The 21,550-nt window shown below is 37.8% G+C and overlaps 1 protein-coding gene across 6 annotated transcripts in view; it reads left to right on the top strand.

Annotated features, from left to right (window-relative positions):
- The window catches only part of DLG2 (discs large MAGUK scaffold protein 2), a 2,186,317-nt gene that overhangs the window by 1,310,335 nt on the left and 854,432 nt on the right, over nucleotides 1-21,550 (top strand). The window contains exon 1 of one of the 6 annotated variants that reach the window (XM_004385500.1): nucleotides 14,499-14,807. The exons of the other annotated variants lie outside the window; for them this stretch is intronic. Within the exon in view, the coding sequence (XP_004385557.1) occupies nucleotides 14,499-14,807 (309 nt within the window). Of the gene's footprint in view, nucleotides 1-14,498; nucleotides 14,808-21,550 lie in introns of those variants that run through there. 6 annotated transcript variants of the gene reach the window in all.

The following is a 21,550-nucleotide window of genomic DNA, read 5'->3' as shown; positions in this document are numbered from 1 at the left end:
ACAGTGACCCTATAGGACAGAGCAGAACTGCCCCATAGGGTTTCCAAGGAGCAGCTGGTGGATTTGAACTGCTGACCTTTTGGTTAGCAGCCTGAGCTCTTAACCACTATACCACCAGGACTCCAAGACCCCCCACTAGTCTGTAATTACAATCAGAGTGGGGATGATATATGTAGATGATATATATCTTATATATTGCTATCAACTAAATTTCATGCATAGTGCTGGACTCATTGTAGATATGTAATTAATAGTTATTGAATGAATGAATAGAATTTCCCATCCTTAATTGCTTTCTATATTTAGTTCTTAACCTTGTGGACAGATTGTTGTTGTTAACTGCGGTCATATCAACCCCCAACTCAGGATCGGACTCTTGTGATCGATAAGGATTTCATTGGCTGATTTTTTGGAAGTAGATCTCTAGGCCTTTCTTAGTCTGTCTTAGTCTGAAAGCTCCGCTGAAACCTGTTCAGCATCATAGCAACACCAACCTCCACCGACAGACAGATGGTGGTTGCGCTTGAGGTCCATTGTCCAGGAATCAAACCCAGCTCTCCCACATGGAGTTCTACCACTGAATCACCGCTGCCTCTTGCACACAAATAGAGCTAAAATATTTCAATACAGTCATGCATCGCTTAACATCCACAATATGTTCTGTGAAAAAGGATGCTGTGTGATTTTGGACATTGTGCATTTGGACATTTTTGGACATCTTATATACAGGCAGTCTCTGAGTTACAAATGTCCGACTTACGTACAACCAGTAGTTATAAACCAACCCTCCTAAAGCCTATTATATTAAAATCTAATGGGAGCCTGCTTCTGTTCCTCCTCATCACTGCTGCTGCTGCTCAAACGGCTGGTGGAGGCCGGAGGAACGGGCGGATGCTGCAATTGCTGAGAGGGCAGCAACAGGAGCCGAGGGAGAGGAAGAAAGTGAGGAGGAAGTGGAGTGCACGCAGCCCCACCCACCGTTCCATCTGACTGAGGTGGAGCAGCACTGAGGTGCAGGAGCTGCCCGGGCCCCACAGCCCCCTCCGTTGCTGCCACCGCCGACCTTCTCACCAGACAAAGCCCAAGGGCCCACATCCAGAGCCATGTCCTCTGCCTCACCTGTCTGTGTCACACTCATGGTCCAGTGCTTCAAGAGTCTGGTTTGGAATCTTTAAAACCAGGGGGGAAATAATAAACAAAAGGAGAGTTGCTCCCTTAAAAACAAACAAACAAACAAAATTTATGGGTCCACGGACGTATACACAGTTGGACGTTGCACAAATGGATGTCATGCCATGACTGTAGTTTGCTACCTTTAAGAATTTAAAATGTCAACAGGAAACGTTATGTTTGAAAGCTAACGGAGACCCTGAGAAAAATGTATTATGTGTTACTTCTCTCTGGTAAATAAACAGCCTTCTAACTACTAGTGGATAAGAGTAGAAATGGAGTAATTAGGAGAATGTTATTTGAATGCATGCAAGTGGCCTCACAGAGCCTCCATACTTGTGAAGTCACTAAGGCAGACCAGACCTCAGAAGTTCTAAGGTTTATCTTAAGAAAAGTATTAGCACTGTTTACATTTAAAAAAAACAAAAAAACAAAACAGAGTTTCAACAACAAAAGCTTTCCACTTTCCTGACTTTATGCATGATTTCAGGAGACTGAAAGTTAAGATTGGCATGCTTTTAAGGAAAGAAGCTTGTTAGAATAATTTCCATTTTAAATATTGATTTAATGAAGGTCCCCAAGTCTGTTGCTGTGGGAAATTCTGTTTACTATTTGGGCGCTATGGGAATATACACTGCCTGCAGGGTACATGGAAACTGTCCCACATATAGGCAGATCCTATAGTTAGTAGTAGACACCTCTGTCCATTACTGTATATTTTTGCAAATAACCCACCCATGTAAGTAACATGCCCACACATACAGTACACATAGCATGTCTAGGAAAATAATGCACAAAGGGGTTGCAGAGGTGGCAAAAGTATGACGCGTGTTATTTGCATAAAAATATGATACTCGCTTTTCCTCCTTGTCTGCAAACATGCACTCCCACACACATAACTCAGCTGAGCTTCTCTGAACCCTGCCCTTCCTAAAAGTGCATTTGTAACAATAAAATCCTCAGGCACTTGTAAGCCTTAAATGATATGTCTAAGACCTTGTATCCTCAGAATAAGGTAATTCCTGGTATGTGTGATATTAGAAGAATTAAAGGAGACCTAAACTCTTAGATTCATGTAGCCGACTTCAGAGAACTGAAATGTAAAGCTAAGCATTATGGATTTTGATGTTATAATAATGATGGTATCAATACGGTCATATTTTGTTTGGAAAAAAAATCTATTATATTATAAATATTGCTCTTGTGTGGGTTTCTTCATTCTCACTTAAGAAGTTTGGCTTTAAGAAAAAAGTATAAATGGCCTTTTCACTAAAATGAGCGTGGCAATTGCCAAAGTTATTAGGAACTAGAAGTAATTGCTTTTGATTACCTTTGAAAAGGGGCCAACTGTTTTTTAAGGTCCAGTACAAGGATACAGAGAGATCAGCATCAATATCACAAAGTAGAAACTATTGACTGAATGCCAAGTCAGTCATGGACCAAACCCAATGGTTGATGCTGCCCTATATCATGAGAGAACATACTGTAGTCCGAGCCTAATTTAAAGTAAAGGCAATTGTGTTTTCACTATTTGGGGAACCATTTGTTAATGCGGATGTTTAACAGCACAATTTTATTTTCAGGAACACTTTGTGTAATTTTGAAAAGCCCTTCCCTTTGATTCATGCAGCAGGGGAGTATCATTTCTTCCCATTCATCCTTTCAGAATTATTTGTAAAGCAACAGGGGCTTTGCGTGTGAATAACTAAAAGGTAATGGATAGGGAAAGCCAAAGGAGAGGCTGAAAAGTGGTCACAAGTGCAAGTGATCCACGTAAATGATCTCAGGTGTGCGAAACATTCACTGGATGTCATCACGAACCTGTGCTGCAGCACTGTTATGGACACTTGCTGTTTGGTGTTCCCTCCTGGAAGGATCTGTTGCACTGCTCTTAATTTATTTTCTTTTCTACCTTGGATGAGATTGATTTCTAGCCTGAATTGTCTGCATGCTTTCACTGAACAAAGAGGGGGCTTGCCCACCACTGCAGTAACCATATCAGTGGGGCAGGATATGAGCATTGATATCAAGGTCCTCCCTGGATTAACTGGGAAGTTGCTCCAGGTGGAATGAGGTGCTGTTTCTGATGTGCTGCCTGCCTAATTGAAACAGGCCACCTAGCAGATTGAATGCAAACAGGCAGTCAGTTCAGCTCCAGACTACCTATCTATTAACTATTTAAAGAAGGGCGAGGAGTATCACTGGTTTCAGGGGGAAATTGTAAAAATAAGAAAGGGGAAAAGATCAGACAAATGATTTTATTACTTTATTCAGTAGCAGATGATTATTTAGGAAATTCCATATAAAGTGATGCACAATCCTTGCTGTACACATTATACTAAACAGATTCCAAGGATGAAATAAATGATCTTTGGTGGAAAAGAAAGGATTGTTAATTGCAACTAATGAATTTGCACCCTGTGAATCCTCCAGATAGGGTGTCCTGGGCCCGCCATCAATGCTGCAGAACCTAACACACAGGTAGTTTACGTATCATGTCTGCTTTGTTGACTTACGTGCAAGATCTAGAATAAAGGAGATTTCTTTGAAAGGTCTGACAGTGGGCAGCTTGGCACTTGGGTGTGCAATACCACATTTCATTTAGCCCAGCAGGCCTTGATGAATATTCACTGTCAGCTGATAACTCATTTTTTGCTTGGCCTTCTCACCGACATGGGTTTTAAATAATGAGAGTTTGAGTTGTTTTCCCAAAGCCCCCACAGCTTGACTCAGAGTTTAACGTTTAAAGTATTTACATCAGCCAAAGGAAAATATCACTTTTTCTCTTTTTTTAAAGGAAAGTAACACAAGGCAGTGGGAGGTAACCAGGCTTTGGAATCATACTGACCTGGGTTTGAATTGGAGCCCTGGAGGCACAGTGGTTAAGTTCTTGGCTGCTAACCCAAAGGTCAGCTGTTCGGACCCACCAGCTACTCCGTGGGAGAAAGATGTGGCAGTCTGCTTCTGTAGAGATTACAGCCTTGGAAATCATGTGGGGCAGTTCTACTCTGTCCTATAGGGTAGCTATGAATCAGAATTGACTCAACAGCAATGGGTTCGGTTTGGATTTGAATCGTGCTCTTGACATTTAGTAGCTGCATGACCTTGAGCAATTACTTCTTTGCACCTCAATTTCTTCATCTAGAAATGGAAATAGTTAACATTTGCCTTTCAGTATTGTTGCAAGAATTAGCACTAATTCTGTATATTTCTTGGCACATTTGTAGTAGATGATCAATAAATGGTAGCTACAGCGGCTATAGTTCTTTTGGCTCTTACAAAGCCTGAAGAAACGTGGTTTACATAAACTCAAACCTCTTTCTCATGCTGGCAAGAAACTGTGCAGATCCTCCTGGACTTGTATAAGAAAATAAAATTAAAAGCAAAGAACTGTATTTTCATTTAATTCTTTCAAGTTTAGGAATCCGTTTCAGTCAGACCTTTCAAAATCCTAATTAATCCTTTCTTTAGGATCTGTAAATAGGAACAGAGAAGGAAATACAAATTTTATGTAAAACCCCAAATTTAAAACTTTAAGTTCTAGGTTTACTAAATGTTGTTCATCTTTTATCCATTTATTTTGAAGGCAAAGGGGCTGACAAGATGTCACATGTTTGTACTTAAAAAGGGGGTGTGCTGTGTAGGTGAACAGGATGGAATAGTGGAAAGATTTTGGACTGAAAGCAAACCTTTGAATTCTGGTACCAACAATATCATTTACTAGATGTCTGACCCTAGACACATTATTTCATCACAGTGAAGCTCAGTCTTCCACCCTTTTCTGCTGTGATGAAGATTAAGAAAAATAAGGATATAACAGTATTTTTTAATTTTTTTTTATTGTACTTTAGATGAAGGTTTACAGAACAAATAGTTTCTCATTAAACAGTATACATATTGTTTTATGACTTTGGTTAACAACCCCATGACATGTCAACACTGTCCCTTTTTGATCTTGGAGGACTTTTTTTTTTGGTGAAAATATACCTAGCCAAATTATACCATTTCAAAAGTTTCTACATGTACAATTCAGTGACATGGATTACATTCTTCCAATTGTGCTGCTATTCTCACTTCCTTTTCCAAATTATTCCATCACCATTATCTTCAACTCACTGCTCTCTCGGCTTCCCATCAAACCTTTTGAGTTGCTGTTGTCAATCTGATGTCACATAGATAATTCTTTTTTTCTTTTTTTGTACCTTAGATGAAGGTTTGCAGAACAAATAGTTTCTCATTAACAGTTAGTACACATATTGCCCTATGACAATGGTTAACAACCCCACGACATGTCAACACTGTCCTTTCTAAACCTTGGGTTCCCTATCACCAGCTTTCCTGTCCCCTCCTGCCTTCTAGTCCTTGTCCCTGGACTGCTGTGCCTCATTAGTCCCTGTTGTTTTATGAGGCTGTCCAATCCTCGGCTGAATGGTGAACTTCGGGAGTGACTTTACCACTGAGCTAAAAGGGTGTCCAGAGGCCATACCCTCAGGGTTTCTCCAGTCTGTCAGGCCAGTAAATCTGGTCTTTTTTTGTGAGTTAGAATTTTGTTCTACATCCTTTTCCAGCTCTATCCAGGACCCTCTATTGTGATCCTGGTCAGAGCAGTCAGGGGATATAACAGTGTTTTCAAAAACCAAAGTCTTACACAAAAATGAGATATTATTTTGCACAGATTTTCATGCATGGGCTCCAGTGTTGTTTGGACATTGATTTTATTTCTGGTTCCGCTCCTTAACTAATGCTGTGTCCGTGGGAAAATTATGGAATGTTTCTGAGTCTATTTTTGTGTCTTAAATTGCTACTTTAATATTTATTGTATAGGATTAGTATGAGGATCAAATGAAATACATATGATTGAGACACATAAATACTCAATAAATGTTAGCAATTTTGGTAATAGTGATGATATTTAGTCCTGCCCAAAATAGGAGTTGGAAAGATAAGTTTAGGACCAGTATGGAATCCTGAACTTCAAATCAACTGACCTTTATTGAAGGCCAGTATGTAGGCGCTGCAGAATTTTAAAATATCAGCTTATGGAAGTTGTAACTGATGTGAGGAGGGAGATGATGATGATAGATAGATAAATAGATGATAGGTAGGTAGATAGATAGATAATACTTATTGAGCATTATTTTATGCCAGGCATTGTAGTAAGTACTTTACATAAAATAACACATGTTCTTCTCCCATCAATCCTATGAGGTAAGAACTACTGTGAACCTTATTCTATGGATGAGGAAACTGAGGCACAGAGAAGTTAAATAACTTATCCAAATCTATGGCTAATAATGGTCAGAGCCAGGATCTGAACCCAGTCGGACTCCAGAACTCATGTCTCGTCTATTACAAATGGAAAAAATAATAGAAGTACAGAAATATTATACAAACTATTACATTATGTGAAAATAGAGGAAAAATAAAGATTCTAGATGAGAGGAAATTCCATCAAACTTTAAATATTTGTGCAACAGTGAAAATGTGCTCAGTCCTTAGATGGACACTTATAGAACCGTTAGGTAAGGGGAGAAGAAGCTTGTCCCAGCCTTCAAATATGTTATGGAGGTCGGCTGCAATATAACAGTCTGACTTCAGAGGCTGTGCTTTTAACCATCATATCATACTGCCTCTCTATTTGGCAAACTCTTTTTGAAAGATGTAAAATTGAGAAAGTAAGCCCCTAAATTCACCATACCATAGTCTTTGACCACATTTGTATATGTTCAAAATAATAATAAACTTCTGTGTTAAAATAATAACAGCCACATGTTAAAACCATTTTACCATAGTCAGTTGGGAGGCATTGTAATTAAACCCAGAGATGTTGACAGAGTGACACTTATCAGCTACATCTGGTTTTCAACAACCACTGAGTATGGCCTCATAGACTCATTAGTCCAATCCCTTCATTTTATAAATGGGATCATTAAAACCTAGAAATAATATTGACTTATACCAGATGAAACTGTTCAGAGCTGGCACTAGAACATGTTTCATAAACCCATGTCCCATGTTTCCAAATTCAATTCAGCAAGTATTTATTGAGCAATGAGAATCATATTGCTAGGCACTACATTAAGCGTTAATATGGGAAAGAAGGTGTGAGTTTACAAACAAAAGACAGTCCTTGCTCTTAAGAAGTTTAGAATCTAATATGGAAGACGAATGTGCCCATATATAATTATACAACTCACCATAATGGGGCAAGTATAATAACAGGGGACATCCTACACATTGTCCCTGTACCTCACCATTTCATTATCCAGCACATTTGTTCATTCAAGGTCTTTCCGTGCTGCCAGACTATAACCCTGTCTCTGGTTCACTGCTTTATCCCCAGCATAGTGCCTGGTACAGAATAGACCTCAATAAATATTTACTGAATGAAATGAATAAATACAAAATCAAAATAATGGAATCACAGAGGAGGGGATGATTAATTAAATGTGAATTTGAAATGTACTGACCAAAGCAAAGCCAATTAGGTAAAACTTTACAAAAATGTCATGTCTCTAAGGAGAGGAGATCATTCAGCTGGAAGAATGCCTGTCATTTCTATTAGTCCATACCGCTGCCTTTAAGTCAATCCACAAGTGAATTACCTCTGAGAAGTCAGAATCTGGCTTATTTTTAACCCAAAATGTTTTTATGTCTTTAAATAAAATTAGAAATATCCATTACAAATCATTTATCAGAAAAATAAGAACATGTGAAACTTAAAGGAAGGGCCAAAGGAAGACTTTCCCTTTCAAATTCTGGTACTGTTCTTCAGGGGGGCCTCAGTGGTGTGTGCAAGACTATCCCACAGTTGGAGGAAGCAACATTTATGTTTGTTCCATTTTGATTCTGTGTACCAGCATCATTCAATCTGATTGTGTTTTAATTATCCTTTTTGAGAGATTTCTTTCCTCAGTTTGTGACAGTTCCTTCCCACCCTCCCTTCCTCCTTTCCTTCTTTTTGTCCTCCACCCTTTCCTCCCTCCCTCCCTCCCTCCCTTCCTCCCTCCCTTCCTTCCTCTTCTCCCCTATTCTCAGCTATGACTCACTACAATAATGTTATTTTTGCATATCTCATTATACATGCATTTCCTACCTCTTGAAATTCAGCACAGGGATGGCAAGTGCTCGCACCCTTCCCAGGGCCCCCACACTCTCCCACACTACCTTGTCTGCTCCTGGCAACTGGGAAAGAGTGTAGAATGTCTGCTATGGGAAGAGAGAAGAAAACAGGCACTTGGAAGCATCACACCCAGATGTTATATGTATTAGGTTCCCAAGGATCTGACTGAGCCCCCCAACTCCATGCTGTTGAAATCAATACAATTTAAATTAATTTTCAAGTTGATTAAGGCTTGGGCAAGAGCATATTGATGCCTTATATACACAAAGCTCAGTATCCAACGCTGCAATTTCTGTGTTAAGAAATAAAGAAGATACTTAGTTGGGATAATAATGCCATTTATTTTTATTTTTTTAACTTTCTAAGTTGGTTGAGGGCATGTGGGAAGGAAGAGGAGGTGTTACCATGCCTTTCTGCTCCCCAATACACATGTTTGATAACCTGTGAAATCACTTTTACCTTTTGGATTACATTATATTATTAAGAGGAACATTGGTGGTTGAAGTTTGGGATTCTCTGCCAGCTTTACCACTGATTGGCTTCTGACTTGGGGGAACCACTCCCCATTTTGCTCTATCTAGCTGTAAAGGGAGAACATTTGAAAACACTTGAGAGAAAAGCACAGCTGCCAGGAAGTGAAGCTTACATGAATGAATATCTTGCTAAAATAAACAGAAGCTGTTTCAGTTACTCAGCAATATAAGACCACTAGCACATTTCTTTAAAAAAAAAAAAAAAAGTTGCCACTTACGCCACTCAGCCACTTTGAATGTGTCCCTAAAATGGTGACCTTGAGAGCACATTGTTATTTTATTTTTAAAATGAAAATGCTTATTTATTCATTTTACATTGCAATAGAATACAGGCTAGAATACCTATGTCGATATAACCACTGAAATTTTTTTTTATTCTTTCTTGCATAATTTCTTTTAATAAATTTATTAAACACTTACTTTGTGCTGGGTTCAGAGGATGCAAGTGTGAGTAAGAGAGCCCTCTTCTGCCCTAATGCTAATTTCTTACGTTCTGTTTGGGAGATGGGCACTACACAGCCAATAGCATAATGGCTGTTTTAAATGCGATTGCAGTGTTGTAATTAAGAAGCACAAGGGCTAAATAAGTGTTTAATGGGAGGATGACATGATCAGTCCTGAAAGAGAACCAGTATTCAGGGCATGCTTTCTTGAGGAGGTGACCTTTGAGTTGAGCTCTGAAGGGCAAGGAGGACTCCAGAATTTCTGAATAGAAGAGGCTTAGGGATGATAACGTGGTTGAAATCAGGTCTGAAGACTTGTCCTGAGGCCATGCTGCCTCCCTAGTAAGCCACTTTTCTCCTTAGATGGTATTGTATGCTTATTTGGGGTTGACTTTTGGGGAAGAGAACTGACCCTTGGTGCAGCAACTAAAGAAGGGTGAGTAGGAATTAATTATGTAGAGGTGGGGGTGGGAAAAAGAGCCTGCAAACTGCCATGAGGTGGGACTGACTGCAGGCACTCAAGGACTGTGAGGTCAGAGGCTAGAGCAAGGGGGCCAGACAAGGTGAGACTGGTGGAAGCAGCAGAGACCAAACCACACAGGGCATGATTAAGGATCATACAGGCCACCTTAAAGATTGTGATCTTTATCCTCAGAGAACCAGACTTTATTGACAGGTATGAAGCAGGGTAGGACCAGATCATATTGGCATTTTGGAGTCACTCTGGCTACTGTGTGAGAATGAATTGGAGCAAGGGTGGATACTTGCTATTAAAGTGGTTAAAAAGTGGTTAAAAAAAGTGGTTAAAAAGTGGTTTCAGCAGTTTCACAGAGAAATGGTGCTAGCTTAGACTAGGACGGTTGTCATGGTGATTGAGACACATAGACAAATGTGAAAGATATTTACACAGATAAGTATCCAAATATTGTAGAGTATGACTGAATATGCTGGGCATACCCAGAAAGCTTCACAGAAGAAGTGATGTTAGTTTAATCTTGAAGGATGTGAACAAATTTCGTGTAGTTGTGTAGATCAGCACTTAGATTCAATTGCTAAATATGCATATTACTAAGTGTTCCTTTCAGAATCTCTAAGAAATGTCACATAACTCGTGTTCTTATTGCTGTAATAGCAGTGTTACTAAGTATATTAGAATTTAATAAATCTACATTTCCTGAAAACCATTTTACAAGTTAAACTTATCACTAATTCAGCTTAACCCACTCCCCACCAATACTCATCCAAATCCAAGTATATTACTGACAATTCAGGCCACTTTAAAACTTTTTCTACTTCTTATTCTATCTTCTGTCCAGGTTCAATCTCTGAGGCATTTAGGCATGTGTATTTCCACACTATTAATTCTTCCTTTTTTTTGTTTCATAAGATTTATGGCTAAATTGGTTTTAAATATTTTGGAAATAATTTTAAAGCCTAAAATATTTCAATTATTCTGTCTTTCTCTTATTTTTGAAAGGTAAATGTGCTTCAGTCTGGAGATTACCTAGGCTGAAGTTTACTAGATATAGAAGAATATGGATTCGTTTGCATTTATAATATCTGTAGGTTTTGAAGTCACAAAAATGGACTATATAAATTTTTTTAAATCAGAGTAAATTGTATCTAATACTTTATAGCATTTATGATTATGTAGTACATTACTTGTGGCTGTAGAGAGGTTTCTGCTACACAGACATCCTTTTGCAAGTGCTTAGCTCTTCTTTTGTAATTAATATTTTAATTTCCCATATGCATAGAGTTCCTGAAGGAAATTTTATCTTGAAAAAAATCCTGCATAGTATTTTAGTACAGTACAATTTATTTAGTGATTCGCTTTTGCTATTTATTTTTTATTAAACAAATCAAGCCCGGATATTAGTTTTAAATTCTTGTTTTAAAACTAGTGATTGTGCTATGAAGTCAGTGCCAGGTCAAAGAGAGTTCAATAAGATATATCCCATGTAGGCTTTGCCTTGTGCACCATCTGCCCATGTCAAATCACAATGATAAGTAGGATGTGTACTTGTGCCCTGCTAATTCTTGTTTGGCCAGAATTTCATGTCATCTCATGGTCATTACAATTGTCCAATTACAGTTGATCCAATTGGATTATCTTAATTAGTGGGTCTGTCACATAGTATAGTGGGCTAGTTGGACATATTTATCTGTTTAAGTGGTCTGTCCTCAGACTTGGAAACCCAAATGTCATGTTGAAAAGCAAAATCTTCCCTGGGGGATGGGAAGACAGGAGGCTGGGATTACTTTACATGTACTAAAATAAAAGAATAATTTCAATATATTCTTGTAATGAGTTTCATTAAAGTTGACTCTGGTCTTTAAAAGGAGCCGTGGTAGCATAGTGGTTAAGCACTCAGCTGTTAACCAAAAAGTTTGGTGTTTTGAACCTGCCAGCCTCTCCACAGGAGAAAAATGTGGCAGTCTGCTTCTGCAAAGATAACAGCCTTGGAAACCCTATGGGGCAGTTCTACTTTGTCCTATAGGGTTTCTATGAGTCCGAAATGACTGAATGGCAGTGGGTTTGGTTTTTATTGTTTTCAAGATCTTGAGAGGAAAGGAACAATAGCGATGCAAAGTATAATATTTATTTATCTATATAGAAATGATGTACTGAGGTTATTAAAACAAAAATTCTCTGGTTTTTATGTTGAGAAGAAATAGCTCCTTCCAAATAACTCTTCTGTAACAGAGTCAGATTCCTGTGAAGATTTATAATATATTTGGGTAGTGATCAGCCGGGAAGTTTTCTTTGTCTTACTGCAAGCTGCATACACAATTACAAAATTGTGATGGATTCACACAAACTTACTTCTCTGCAGATTGATTCTTATACTTGAGGGGCAAGTGGGTGAGAATGGAGCATGTGTTCCCTGCAGATGTCAGTGGGTCTTTAAGCAGTGATATCTGCCTGAGAAACTAGAGAAGCATCCATGGTTAGGTAAGACTGGAGAGAGCCAAACTTATCACTCCCTGACATTCTCATTTGGGGGTGATGCATTGGCATATCACATCAAAACTTGCTGTAGAGTCGTACATCATGGTGACACCAGACAAGTCCAAAGTTCTCTAGGGCTTAATTTGACCCAGAAGTTCTTTCAGGCATTATCTCTTGATCCAGTATAAAAAGGAAAAGAAAAAAAAGAGAGATGTTTTTGCCTGTGTTTTTTTTTTTTTTCTCATTGAGTACCATATGGTGATCTGTTTGCCTCAATTTTGCTGTCTTTAGGTATTGATCTTGGCTCCTTGATTCTCTTTCAGGAAGAAAGACCACCAGTGCCATTGTTATTTCTGCCATTCATTTTAAATCTTCATATATTTTTTTTTGGCAAGTTTTCTTAACACCTCAAAACCAGCACTGAAGCTAAACTTAAAGGAATAATTTATTTCTAGTGCATTGTTGAATTCAATATTATCCAAAAATGTTAGTCAACTCCTTCATTTTAGTATTCTCTTCTTCCGTTTATACATTCACCCAATCATCTGGTCATACATCCAAAAATGTGTTCATTGCCTGCTATGTTCTGGGCACTGCACTAGGTATTTGGGAGAAAATGGTCAACAAGAAAAACCAGGGCCTTGCCTTCAAACTTACACATTTGGGCCACAATTACTCACTGAAGATGTTTTAAATGTCTACCATGTGCCAGGCATGGTACTGTATCATTACCTTGCACAGAAGTTGGAAAATGATCCTTTTATGAAGATAAAATGGAAAGAGAGGATCCATTTCCTTCTTTTTAGGAGTTTTAAGTCTACCAATGATTTTTATATAGGGTCCTAGTGTTGAACTGTAGAACATGTTATGACCCTGGCCCTTGCAATAAGAAGCGCACCAATTTAGTCAGAAACGAGGTCTACACTGCCCCTGCACCTGGTCAATCCAGTAGGAAGGCATCAGTGACAGGTGATGGTCTATAGATAAAATAATTATATCATGGGATTATGTGTTCATTTGTTTGGTACTTCATAAATGGTAGCTTACTTCCCAATCCAGTCAAAATTATTTCCTTATGAATGTGTGATAAAGGCAGACATTTTGGCAATAGATATTGTAAAGTTTCAAACAGAATGAAAATTCTAAATGCTGTAGAAGTTAGTCTTTCCCTTAACTGACAGAAAATACTATGTATGACTTCAGTGATTATGCTAAAATTTTAAAACAATCATGCCCTCTTTGGAAGGCAGTTGCTTTAAATTGGATAGATTTCACTTATTTTTCAGTGAAAGAATTTGAAAATTCTCTCTTTGGAAACCAAAATACTGGATGGCAGAATTGGATGCGTCTTTCACTTTAAAATGCAGACTCTGTGGTGAATGTATTTGTTGTGGTAAAGTATTTGAAAGGAAATCCTCAGAATAATTTGGGGTAAGGAAAAATATTGTTTTAAATAAGCCAACTCATCAATTTTGAGAATTGAAAATTGCCTTATTTTGAATCAGAAGGAATTAATAATCGTTTATAGCAAAAAGAATATATGTTTGGATTATAATATATAATCATGATCTAAAACAAATTTTAAGGGATTCTTAGTACAATGTTGTGACCTCTATAATTTTTCTAAACAAAGTGATATTCTTTAAAGTTAATGTAAATATGTTTTTGTTTACTTACCATATGATTTGCTCTGAGTCTTTGTAAATATCTCTCTAGAGAAGTGATTCCTATAAATGTTGGAAATTCCTTTATAGGTTACATTTCCCGTCATTTTAAATTGCTTATGCTGTATTGCTTCAGTCTAGATGCATCCTTTCTGAAAAGAACTGCCCCACTATTCTGATAAGAAACTCTCTTTCCTGAGGTCTGTATTTTTTGTGGGAATCAGCTAGGAGAGGGAAAGCCAGAATGCCAAAATGCAGAGAATATTCTTTACTGTGGGGCTTCATCCAAAAAGGGTTTGTAACACAGTGGATAGTCTTGTAGCCCAGCTGTGTGGAGCATTGATTGCTTCTGCCTAGAGCAGGGATACTGTCAAGTTGCTCTGTGAGTTGAGTCATCTATTGACAAAGAGCTACCAGCCCGCAGATAATGCTGTGCGGAGCTGCTCTTGCTGCTCCCACTGCTCCCAGGATGCACTGCTTATAGCAGCTGTCAAAGATCCTGAGGGATCCACAGGGAAAAAAGACTTTTACAACTGCCTGGAAGAAAGGGGTGTGAGCAGGAGACATTCCTGTGCAGAGCTGACCAAAGGGAAGAGTAGGCATCAGTGCAGTATGAATGCATACCTCACCAAGCAACACAGCTGCAGCCAGGGGTCCGATGGGATGGATGCTGGCAGGAGCGCGCCCACCCTGATCAGGGATGCCCACTGCGCTTGTGGCTGGCAGAGGAACCCTCAGGGACTCGGATACAATTCTCAGACCATGCCCTCCTCAGGACCTGGGGGCCCAGCTTCAAACAGGACCAAGCTGGTCACCTTGTGGGACAGTGTGCGGAAAAGCCCCCACAAGACAGGCACCAAGGGCAAAGGGACTTGTGGGGAGCGTTGTGCCTGCCCACATGGTTGGTTCAGCCCAGCACAGGTGAGCCTTTTCCTTATGACTTTCCCTTAGGTATTAGAAGAAACTGAGAGCAAGTTGCGTAAGGCTAGCATGGTCTGGAAACTTTGCTGAGACCTCCTTGCTGACTGGGTATGCCTGTTTGGAAAAGGTTAGGTCAAGAAAACCTGTCATTTTCACACGTGTTTGTGGGCTCACTCCTCTGAATGGCTCATGAATGTCTGAGGATGCTGTGCTCAGTTTCTTTCAGTGACTTTTAACCAAGTTCAACTTCTCTAATCCTCAGATGATTTTACTATTCTGTATCAGTCTTTTAGTGTTACTTTTACTTTTAATCATTGTTAACTTTTCTATTCTGCCTAGCCTAGTTTTATTTGATTTTCAAGAAGAGAAAGAAAATGATTTTCAGTCAGTTTCCATCTCTTTATCTTTAAAGATAAAGGACCATTTATTTCTTCAGTTATGGAAAATAGTGATTTGAAGTATGTTAATTCTAATTTTACTCTTATAATACTGTATACCTTTTCAGTTATGGAGAAGAAAATTTGTTTATACTAAATAATCAATTTTACAAACTAAAGGAGTAATTTAGGGCAAGCCAGAGGATGATTATACTTAGAATAAAATAATGAAATATTTCATTTACTCATGGAAAAGCAATAATGTTACTTATATTGAAAACTATAACCCTTTTTCTTCCTCTAATTCATTTCTGAAGCTAGCATTTTACCAGAAATGAAATTGAGTCTTTTTTTTTTCTGTCTCCATCCAAAGGAGGGAAAACAACTTCCTGCAATGCTGTAAAATATAAATAAATAACACCTGTAATCACTGTCATAAATATAGAACAAAGCCTCTGCTTTTAAATATGCATTGAAAAGAGAAAAGCTGTGTTTGCAGAAAAGAATCATTTCTGGATTTCAATATGATTTTAGCATAATTGGAAAGTGGGTATTAATCATGAATAAAATATTGTGATTTGAGAGGTGTAAAGAACATTTTAATATTTCCTTTTAAAAAGTGTTTCCAAGAATGCCATACATCACTAGATCTTAATAATGTAGTTAAATATACGTAGCCATATGTGTGGCTTTTGATGCATTGCCATGAAATTATAAGATTTGCTTAAGAAAGTAGAGCATCTCAGCATCTTAATTTAAAGTAGGAGTATATTATTATGTTAGTATTAGCTTGAAATGGATCCTGACATTTAGAAATGCAGTTATTTTTGAAAATTAATGTGAATTCCAAACAGAATAAAGTCTTGACAATATTGAAGACTCTATATATTTTTTGACAAATACATGTATTTATTTATCTTTAACCTATATATCTATATTGTTTATGGTTTCATTGTCAAGACTCACATAGGCAAGGAAGGTATACTTACTCGGTAGCATCTAACTTACAGATTTTGTGTGGCGTAGAGAAAGAAACTTACTTTGTTGTTGCAATTCTTTTTATTCCACATGTAAAAAACTTTTAATTTCATAAATGAACATTTCCCAATCAAAATCTAAAATTCTACATTATTGTAACCATGTTATTTTTCATTAACTGCGGGAAACTTTTTCCTTTCTTGGTTTTTAGCGAATTCAGTCTCCTACTTGCCTAAATTTATAACCACTTAATGCTTTAAAGGACTGAAATAGACTCTGCACTGATAATTTTCAGGGCTCCAGTGGCATATGAGAAGGTAATAAATTGAGGTAGCTACCATTTCCCTTTACTCATTTGCATACACAGTTCTATAATTTTTTCTCTCATTTATTTATGTATATTTTATTGTTGGCTGAGAAGAACAGTGATGCCCAAATATTGAAGGGGTGATACCCGTATGTTTTAGGGTTTTCAAAATTGTGACATTCCTCCCTCACCTGACAATTCTACCCTTTTACCATCTCAGTCCTGTAAAAGTACTGTGCTAGATAGCTCAGTCTTTCTCTTCACCCCACCTTTGGACCCTTTCGACTATATTGCTTTGAGTAAATTTTTATGTGTTTATATGTACATATATACATACATTTCAATATATGTATTTAAATATCTCTATAATTGCCTAATTCCTTGCATATATTAATATTTATTGGTGCAGATTTTATATATGCTTATATACATACATATCTATAAATACACACATGCACACATGTATACATGAATACATATACACATATAAAATTAAAGTTCTGTATTATCCCTCTTTTCTCACCTGGAAAGTATTAACTTGTTCTTCCAAAGAATTTTTCCTTCTTTTCATATAAAGTATATTACTTTTACTTCTTATATGTGCTAAGAAATGCTGTTATATGTGTATTTATATATCTGTATACATTTATATATGTACCTATGGAATATATCCAATATTTGAAATGTACACATATGTGTATTATATACCAATGTATATTATCATTGAATCAAGAATGTGTAGTATGTAACTATGTATATGCATTTGTGTCCATTAAAGCTAAGTCTGTTTTAAGAATTTTATGATACTATTTTTACCCCTTAAATTAACTGACATTATCCTATGAACCACTGTAAAACCAAGGGTGGAGGCTAATGATGTTAAACATTAGTATCCTTGATAAAGAAAAAAGAAGGATAGTGCATGTTTTGGAATAGTCCGGGGACCCATATGAAGAACAGAACGTGCCTGAGGCTTGTTAAGTGTCTGGGAGCTGGGATCCTGCCCTCCGAGATATTTGCTGTATTACGTGGAAATCAGCAGTGTGATTTCCAGCTGCTATAATAGAGGGCCATGGTAATGACTTGAGTTTCTCCCGAGGCTCTTTGCCAAACTCCTGTTATTTGGGGTGCTGTGTACTACCAAGACACTGTTATTATGTTGTCCCTCAACTGATCTAAAAAACAGCGTCTTTCCTTTCTCAAATAAAGCTTCATTTCATTTGAATCTGTAGAATTAATATAACCATAATAATAGGTAAGAAAAATGGAAAATTATAGTGTCCAGAAGTGAGTTCTAAAATACACATCAAGGATAATAGTGTCGGCCTTGGAAAGAAACATGACCATCATTGCTTACGTGGCATTTCTTGCTAATGCAGATTGATCTGAGACTCAGAGACCAGAGTTCTATGCATTTATTCTTCGTTCATTCATTCCTCATTTGTTTACTCAGCCAACATCACTGTGTATTATTCTGTCAGGCCCTGTGTATATAATAGTAAATGAAGTAGACGCCACCCCTACCATTATGGAACTTACAAACTACAATGGGGATATAACATTTAGCAAATACATGATTATATACACAGTTATATCATCATAAATCATAATTTTAAAGTGAAACAAAGTCCCACAGTGCTGCAAATGCCATGTTGTTGTTGTTGTTAGGTGCCGTCGAGTTGGTTCCAACTCATAACCACCCCATGTACAACAGAATGAAACACTGCCTGGTCCTGTGCCATCCTACAATCATTGTTATGCTTGATCTCACTCTTGTAGCCACTGTGTCAATCCAGAGGGACCACAGAGGAGCAAGAGAACAAGATCTTTAAGTCTCAATTTTCTATTCTGTAGAATGGGAATAAAAATAGTACCTACTTCATAGGGTTGTAGCGAGGAATTACTGATATTATAAATGATTATATCACAGTGCTGTTATAATAGGTGCTCAGTAAATACTTGTGGAATGAATGAATAAACAAGTAGTAAGTTTACAGTAAATGTTGGCTATTATTAACCTATTCCTTAATTATACTTGATTGGCTGTGAAGAGAAGAGTAGTGAATCAGTAAGTGCTTCATAGAGGTGGTAACACTCGGGGTGAATTGGATTCAATCTTGAAAAATTAGTAGGTCTTCATCAAGGGGACAAAGACATTTAAACTTTTGGGGCAAAAATAACAAATGCAGAAAAGCTCCTAATACCCTGGTGTCTGTATAGAGCTGCACATAGTTCGATTTGCCCAGAACATTGTACAGTAAAGGGTAGGTTCATCAAGATATGAGGCTGAGAGATGGGCGGGGCGTGTTCCCAGAGAGCCTGATGGACCTTGATGGGAGCATCATTGAGTTGGCAGCGTGGAATGACCTTAAGGTTCAAGTGCCAGCTCTGCCATGCTCTGTGGAATAGATTTCACAATTACAAAACAATTTTATGCCTTCATTTTCCTGTTTCTAGGAAAACTGGTTTTCCATGGTTGCACGCTAAAGTTTCATTTAGTACTAATATTCTGTGACTCTGTCAGTCGACTCCCATTGACTAATGGTAAACACTTTGGAAAGGATTTATACTTTAGAGCCAGATAATCCTAAATTTGAACTTACTAGCTCTGTGTGACTTCACTTCCTTAACCTCTTGAAGCTTCATTTTTCCCCTCTGTAAAACTTGAATGAAAAGCCATGTTGCAGAGAAATGTAATAAGGATTGAAAATACTCTACATAAAGAGCTAAGTAAGCATACTGCTTAGAACAAAACACTATTCAATAAATAGCAGTAATTATTACTAATAATATCCAAATGATTTTTTTTTTAACCTGAAGAACTTATTATACATCAAATTAGTCCTCAGTAACGTGGTCAGTCTTTCATTAGAATTTCTGGTTTACTCACCTAATTTTTGGATGTCTTATAATGATGAAGGTTAGGCTAGGCAACTGTCCAGAAACTTTTGGCACTGTACCACATGATGTTGGTGTGACATTTTGTCCTTCAGGGTTCGCAGAGATTTACAACTGTGTATGCTGACAACAACAACAAAAAATCATGTAAAATAGAATTATATTGATAGAGTAGCTCCCACAGGTAGGGCGATGTTGGAAGATTTTCTCAGCAACATACTGCAAGAACAACTGCATTTAAAGTATTTAGACAAGCTCTGTAAATCTCTCCTAACAGTCCCTTTACAGCTCCTCCAGAAACAGCATTTTGCAGCAACTTGAATGCAAAGGACTTTCTCGTCCAAAAAGTACGGTTGCCCTAGGCTGAAATCTCAGGCTCAGGCTATGTCAAGCCAGAAAGATCTGACATCTTGTTTTAACTCTATGCCTGCTTCAACTAATTCCTTACAGAAAGAGAGACCCTTACCAAAGAAGGAAAAGACTTCTTAGTCTCTGAGGCATACCAGTTTACTCTGGGCAAGGGAAACAGGAGAGGGTAAGAGATAAAATCACAAAAGGAAGTAAAGTTCTAACCATTCCAGTAGCTGACCTGAAGCCACTTGGTTAACACTCCTGGTGCTTGTACTGCTGAATGCTGACATCAGCAGAGCGTTATTTCTAGGGCAGGAAAGGAGTTGGAAAGCATAGAGGGTAGGGAAGCAAAAAGCAAAGGTGATTTAATATTTATTGAGTACCCCCAATACCCACAATGTGTGAAGCGCTCTGCTACAGACTTTAGATTAGTCAGTTCTTTGAATTTTCCTAGCAACACTGGAAGACTGGTATTGTAATCCCCATTTTACAAATGTGAAAATTAAGGCTAAAAGTAACTTGCCCATGATTGAAAAACTGATAAGGGCAGAACTAATTTTAAATGTAGGCCTATTTGACTACCTTACTCTTTCACTACATCTTGCAGAAAGAATTGTTTTAGATACCCTGAGTGGTAGGACCATACCCCCAGAGACCTCTCAAATTCTTTAATAGGAATTTCCTTAAGGGATTAGAGCTTTTTGTATGGTTGGGAGGACTGGCCACCCTTTAGTAGAACCCTGAATTTCCCTTTTTCACTTCATTTTCTGGTCTCAAGAACCCTGGGTGAGTTAGGCCCTTGAAGGTGCCTTCCTCTCTGATCAAGGTTAAGAACTGTGCTAATCTGAAGGTGATTCCCGCAGCACTGACACCAAAATAAGATACTTGCCTCTTAGAAAGCTCTCATAATATATGGTTACTTGCAACTCACATTCAATGCTTGCAACCTTTATGGTAAGGAGTTGAAAATAACGTGTTATAAATTTAGTATAAACACAAAATAATAGCACATGCAAACAATGCCTATCTGTAGTCCAAAAGCATCATCTCACATTGCTGAATATTAGTGAATCTCATACATATATTCTATCTACCTGTCTCTCCATTTATCAAATAGCTCTCTTTGATACCACCATCTCCATTGCCCTTCCTCTTCCTTTTTCTGATATTGTTTGATCTGTTACAAATGTAGCTTTCCCTGGTTTTATTCTCATCCGTTCTCTACTTCGTTCCATTCTCTTAATTTCCCAAAGGCATATGAATATTTTATAATTACGTCAGCCTGATGGGATCTTAGGGGTCATTGAGTCCATCTTGCAAAGGAGAAACTGAAACCTAGAAAAATTAAGAGACTTGTTCAAGATAATTCAGTTTGTGGAAGAATTAGTCCATTTTTTTTTAACTCAGAACTGAGCTGCCCTCCATCCACTCTCTTAGGCCTTCATATAACATAATTATTGACATACAATTATTATGTATGCAATTATTTTTTTTTTATTTTGCTTTAGATGAAAGCTTACAGATGAAGTTAGTTTCTCATTAAACAATTAATACACATACTGTTTTGTGACTTCAGTTGCCAACCCTTCAACGTGTCAACACTCTCCCCTTCTCAGTCTTGGGTTCTCCATTTCCGTTTGTCCAGCTATCCTATCCCTTCCTGCCTTCTCATCCTTGCCCCTGGGCTGGTATGCCCATTTAATCTTGTATACATAGTTGAGCTATGTGTATCATTGTTTGTTTTATGGGTCTGTCTAATCTTTGGCTGAAGAGTGAACCTCAGGAGTGACTTTAGTACTGAATTAAAAGCATGTCTGGGCCATACTCTTGGG

This window comes from Trichechus manatus, unplaced genomic scaffold (genome assembly GCF_000243295.1).
Source record: "Trichechus manatus latirostris isolate Lorelei unplaced genomic scaffold, TriManLat1.0 scaffold00140, whole genome shotgun sequence".
Classification (NCBI taxonomy): Eukaryota; Metazoa; Chordata; class Mammalia; order Sirenia; family Trichechidae; genus Trichechus; species Trichechus manatus.
This window is presented reverse-complemented; position numbering and strand designations above follow the sequence as displayed.